Below are 6,000 nucleotides of genomic sequence, written 5' to 3'. Positions count from 1 at the left end.
CAATTTCTCCCTGTCCACAGGACCCATCTGGATCACTTCCGTATCAGTCTCTGCAGTCAGGTGTCTCTTGTTCTCAGGCTTTCTCATTATCTCCTATTGTCTTTGTTTCCTCCTTGTTTCACCGCCTGACGGTCTGAGACTGTCACCACCGTGCCGACACTGAGTGTCCGAGTCCACGTCAGTTTCGACCCATGTCTGTCTCCGTCCCGACATTCTCTTTGCCGTTCGTGTCCCCTGCCTGAGCCCCGGCCCTCCGTCTCCGTCTTTCCTGTGTACATTGTACTGTGTACGATCGACTGACTTCGTTATCTCCCTTTCCGGCCATATCCTTCCACTGTCTCCGGTTTGAGGTCTCCGCTGAGTGTCTTTGTCTTTCCATTCCTGCCTTCCGTGTCTTTGCCGGCCAATCCCAGTCTTTGTCAGTCTATCCTTGTCTCGGTCTTCCCTGTCTCTGTCTCACTCCCGCCTCTTTTTCTCCATTTATTTACATATTTTCTAGGTAAGGTGTACATGTGTATAAGAGCATTTCTACTATTTTTCATACTGTTTGGGGGCGTCCAGGAATCGAACCCACAACTTTATAATCTGTTGCAAGCTCGGCTCTCAACCGAGCCACGCAGACACTTGAACGGAACAAGTCCCAAAAAAGACATATGTATCTTAATGAACTGTGCTCAAAACTTGCATCCACTGAAAACTTGCATTCACTGGAACTGTGCCTTCAAGTTAACTCAGTACGTAGAAACAGGAACTAAAGAAGATAATGAAGACAAAGGGTGGTGAAAACGAGAAAGAAGAGAGAGAAGGTTAGAGAGACAAATCAGAAGAAGACATGAATGACGAGTAGGAGAAGAGAATGATTTAGAGACAGATCTCAAGCTGTGGGTCCAGTTTGGAGAAGTAGTACTGAGGAGAAGCGAATGATTGAGACAGATCTCAAGAAGATGTGAGTCCAGTTTGGAGAAGAAGGGGTATAAAGAAATACTGAGAAAATAAAAATCCAGTAAACAGTTTAAAGAATGAAAGAAATTGAAATGAGAGAAAGAAACTGAGAGAGGTCATGGTGATTTTTAGGGATATACCCCCGCCCCCACCTTACCCCCCTCTCCGCCCCCGCCGTCGTCCTCCACACCCAACTGACGGGGGCGGGGCCGCAACGCGGCAAGCAGGGGGCCGACCGGCAAACCAAAATGGCGCCACGCGGCGGCTCTTTTCTTTTCCGGATAGCCGCGGCCTACTATACTCAGTGTGACCCTACATGTGCACTTCGGGACGCCGCAGGCCCAGCCGGAGAACAAGATTTTCCGTGACCGATTTTTAAGATTAGCCACGCCCAAACCTTCGAAATGGTCTCCCGTAGAGCCGGGACATCAGGTTGAACTTGCGCCCTCTCCCACTCAGTGGATCGGCGTGGCACCGTGGCTATTTGTGGCCGGGCTGGAATGGACTGAGTCGGCCCCGGCTGCCTCATCCTGAGTGACTGATACGGATACAGTACTTATTTCGCGCGTCTACCCTCGGTCGAAGACCAAGCTCTAGGCGCTTTATAAACATGAAGCCACGGTCATTTGCACAACAGGCTGCCAACCTGGGTAGCCATTGTCAATTGGTGGACGGCTCCCGGCGGCCGTCACTGTCGCGGGCTCACCATTCAGCTGAGTCAGTCGCCGCGTGCCGGCCGGTTTCCCGGCGGCTGTGTCCGCCGGCATTCAAGTGAGGTTTCAGTCACGCACTGACACATAATACACATGCAGACATATAACATTTTACGTGTATGAGTATTTTGAGGGCAGCCCCATTTCGGGGGTGTGACTATGCTGGGTATGTTCTCACGACACTTGTTCCCCGGCCGCCGCACTCAAGTTCAAATTAACGGGCCACCGGCCGAACCGGCTGCCTCAGACATGGCCTGCTTACAGGATCTTTAAAGTGCATATTTGATATTCTGCGTGCGTATACACAAGAAAGGGGTTCAGGCAAGGCAATTCTGCACATATTATGATGACCTGGGAGATCAGAGAGATCTCCATCCTTTACCCACCGTGACCAGGCACCCTTACTGAGACTGGAACGGGCCGGGACCCATACTGAAATTGGAAGTCCAACGTTTTAATCACCCGGATATTGCGCCCGTCATGGGACTGTCGATGCCCGAAACCTTGACACTTTCGTTCAGAAGGTGTCATTCTGTTGACCCGCCACTGCCCCCTAACACCAAGGCCTTCTCACGAGGGCCATGGACAGACCCGCCGCTGGTGGGGATGGGAGACAGGGCTCATCCTGAACAAAGGGCCATCACCCTGACTGAAGGGTTTTGACATTGGCTGGGCTTGGAATGGGTCAACCAATCAGCAAAAAGCTTCCTGCACAGCAAAGCATGTCGGGTTGGAATGGCTGAGCGTCAGGAAACCGAGCAATTGTAACTTTAGAACGTAATATTGCGTTGCATCTCAGCACTCGGTTACCATACTCTAAATTAAAAATTTGTTTCTGGTAAGTTTCTCATTGCCATTTCATTTGTTCCATTCTTCTGCCCTCAGTAGATTTGTGTACTCCTGTTCATGCAACATTGCCATTTCTAATTTACAATCCATCTTTGTCCGCCATATTGCCTCTGCTAGTGCGGGTTCTCTTTGTTTTTATCAGTTGAAAAAGTTACCGATGCACCTTGATAAGACTGCAACGATTATCATGCATGTGTATTTACATACGATTTGCGTGCGTGCTTTTTGTTTTTATTGTATTGCGCAGTTTGTTTCGATACCAATTTCATAGGTGAAATTGCAGGCCTTTATACTTAGTCTTCTTGTCTAAGAGGAGCATGGCAGGGTTGTGTTCCATATATATGAGCAATCGTTGCGGCGCTGAATTTGCTCAGCATTAAGAATTTCCAGTGTTAATGGAATAAGCGTAGCGTAGACTTTAAGCAAATTTTGTGTTCCCGAGATCGCTCATGCAACTCAGTCCATGGCCATGTGCTCATGCTTGGCAGATTGGCCCTTGCAAAATATGCGGCTGACATTAGCCAAGACTCCAGCTTCTCTCAGTTTAGCTTGGCCAGTAGGTGTTTGCACCCCCTTTCCTAAGATTAGTATGTTATCCGTCATTGTGGCATTTGAATGCATTGTCATGACACAGACATGTTTCTCTGTGTGTGTGCTGTGAGACCGGTGGAAAGGGGGAAGTGCATGTTAAAAGTACTATTTTGTAATCAGTTTAATTTGAAATAGGAAACTAGTAATAATTTCTAATTTGGTGTCATATACTGTTACATGTCAAACTGATGCAAACAAGGCCTGTCTATCTGCTCTACTTGGCCAAATAATATCAATAATCAAGTTGTTAGTAATAATATGCTGCTTGTAATGTATTGTAAGACTGGGATTGAAAAATGAAATTGGAAAATAAAATGTTTTTGGAAAGTACTGTGTTTAGAAAGTACTTCAGACCATTGTAATATATATTTATATATGCACAGAATTCTTGTTTCAGCAGCAAATTCTTTTGTTTGATTTTTCCCCCAGGTTCAGAGAGCTCTTCATAATGGATGCCGACTCTTCATCCAAGTTCATTAGTTCACTGACCAAGTTTCTGCAGTCATTATGCAATGGATATGTAGAGTTTCAAAGGGGAGTAGAACTTTGTGGACATATTTACCTCAGCATTGACACTGGAGAGAAAGTCGATTATATTTTGCATGAAAAGGTTAACAAAAGTGATGAGAATTCTGTCACATTTGTTAGCAATAGTTTTCATGCTCAGCCACTGGACAAGACAGGACCCAAAAAAGATGTCCCTTTGAAACCCTGTGTTGATGACAGAGACTCTGATGGTGATGATGATGATGATGATGATGACATTATGATTGTAGACCATTCAAAAGACACACCAGGAAGCACAAACATAGGGACAATACCATCCAGAAGTGCAAAACATGGGTCTTCAAATTTGGACAATAAGCGAACTGACGGGTCATTCCATCAGAGTCAGAGCAGTACAAACCCATTATCATCTCCACAAAGAAACAGGCAGCATTCTGGAAGACCCTCAGCGACAGTGACATCTCAAGGTTCACACCAAGAAAATATCAACATAGGAAATGTGAAGTTGGAGCAGCTGTCGTCAGACGAACTGTTATCATTAGCTTCACAAGTGGATGGAGGAGATTCAGGTTCAAATTTTCCTGATATGCAAGGTCAGGTGGGAGGTCCAGGCCGAATTGGACGAAGGGCATTCAGTGATTCAGCAGGACAACCAGTGTGGATCAAGCAGGAGCCAGGTGACGATACACATGGGGGTCCTGATACAGGTCTGTTCAGGCTTTTGTTCTGCTCATTTCTGGAGATGTTTGCAATTTAAAATGTTTCAGCCACATGTATAGGTGTGTACGTGAATGCACCAGTGCACACACACAGATGCATACAATATTTATGACATGGGTGAAACTTTCTGGTAACAATATTCTATAGAAATTTGTTTGAAAAAACAAGTGAGCTAAATCTTTTTTTTTTATTACAAATTTTTTAAGTAATTTTATTACAACTGTAGAGTTTCTTCATTTTTGTGGTTTGCACTGTTTGATGATCTTACCATGAGAAATATGCAGCTATTGCTGCTAAGCAACTTGCCAGTAAATTTATGTATTGATCTATCATCAGGCTTTGACTGGAGTTACTTGATATACTTGTTAAGTCATTGTACTTTTTAGACATGAATCTAGATACCCACAAGATCTGGTTAAAATGTTAATGCAGCTGATTTAAAAAGAATTTTTTTTCTGTTGGATATTTCAGCACAGAGACACAAAAAGTATTTGAGACATTCCAAGCTGATTCAGCAGCTTACCAGTTTATTGCTGAGCTGTTATCAGTACGAAAGTGTAAAAAATCAGTCTTACTCTTAGTTTCCAACACTGCATTATGATAATGTAAAATTTGCATTGTTTTTCTCACATAATCTTTCTTTGTTAGTCTAATAGTCATTTTGAGTTGTTGATGTCAGATATTTACTGAATCAAACATACACAAAAATACTGGATTAAATTTGATCTTTTATCTTCATTCTGTACATGCTGTCACTAGTGTCAGTCTTGTTCATCTTAAGGTGAATAATTTAAGAGATTGAGTGAGTGGCAAATGGCAAACTGAACTTCACATCTCTGCTAAGAGAAACACAGAAAGCATGTTGACCTTGATAATGATATAGTTTGAATTTGTCTTGCTTATCTTAAACTGTTTGATTTTGTACCATTTTTTTCTACATCAAAAGCATCAAGATTGATGGGTAAGTAAAGTAACAAGCTATAAATATAATTAATAGAATTGAGTGAAAACCAAATGTGATAGCCTGTGTCATCCACAAACGAGTTGTAATGTGTAATTTAGTTACTACATCAGAGCAAGTGATATATGAACTGAAGGTGATTAACCTTTACAGATAGCAGTACAGATACTCAGATACTTAAGATTTACATACTGGAAAAAGCTTTTGACCAAGACTAGTGTTTGTTGATATAGATTTAGAATAATATGTAGTAATAACTGACGAGAATAAGTACAACAGACCGCAAGAGATGTGTTTTCTTGTAATGTCTTGTTTGTGCAAGTAAATACATTTTTTTCTGAAAAAGCAATGATTCAATATGGTTTTGTTTGGAATAGGCTGGTCTCAAAGCGGTGATGGACAGAGCGACTCGAGCAATTCCAATTCCAATGTCTATCCTATGATGATGCATCAGAATCCTGCCGGCTTTCCCTCCAATCCTGTTTTCCCTGGTTTCTCATCCACATCGTCTTCACCTGCTTTTGCACGATCTCGTCCTGGAGGCTCTGGAGCAGCAAACCCCTATGCCAACCCTATGCCTGGAACATCACATAGTATGGATCCTGCAGGTGGGTGTTGCTATTTTTCTAATATTTCAAACTGTGAGCCAGGCAAATGAATCTCAGGGGTCGATTATTTTGAAATTGTACTAACTGAACCTCATAAATATAAAATGAA

The 6,000-nt window shown here is 43.1% G+C and overlaps 1 protein-coding gene across 1 annotated transcript in view; it reads left to right on the top strand.

The window, feature by feature from the left end:
* The first annotated feature begins 2,355 nt into the window (after positions 1-2,355).
* LOC143299846 (uncharacterized) overlaps positions 2,356-6,000 on the top strand; it is an 81,404-nt gene continuing 77,759 nt past the window's right edge. The window contains exons 1-3 of the mRNA XM_076613340.1: positions 2,356-2,493; positions 3,525-4,309; positions 5,661-5,891. Coding sequence (XP_076469455.1) covers positions 3,544-4,309; positions 5,661-5,891 — 997 coding nt within the window. The 5' untranslated portion in view covers positions 2,356-2,493; positions 3,525-3,543. The remainder of the gene's footprint in view (positions 2,494-3,524; positions 4,310-5,660; positions 5,892-6,000) is intronic.

The sequence above is a fragment of the Babylonia areolata genome, chromosome 2 (genome assembly GCF_041734735.1).
Source record: "Babylonia areolata isolate BAREFJ2019XMU chromosome 2, ASM4173473v1, whole genome shotgun sequence".
NCBI classification, from domain to species: domain Eukaryota; kingdom Metazoa; phylum Mollusca; class Gastropoda; order Neogastropoda; family Buccinidae; genus Babylonia; species Babylonia areolata.
This window is presented reverse-complemented; position numbering and strand designations above follow the sequence as displayed.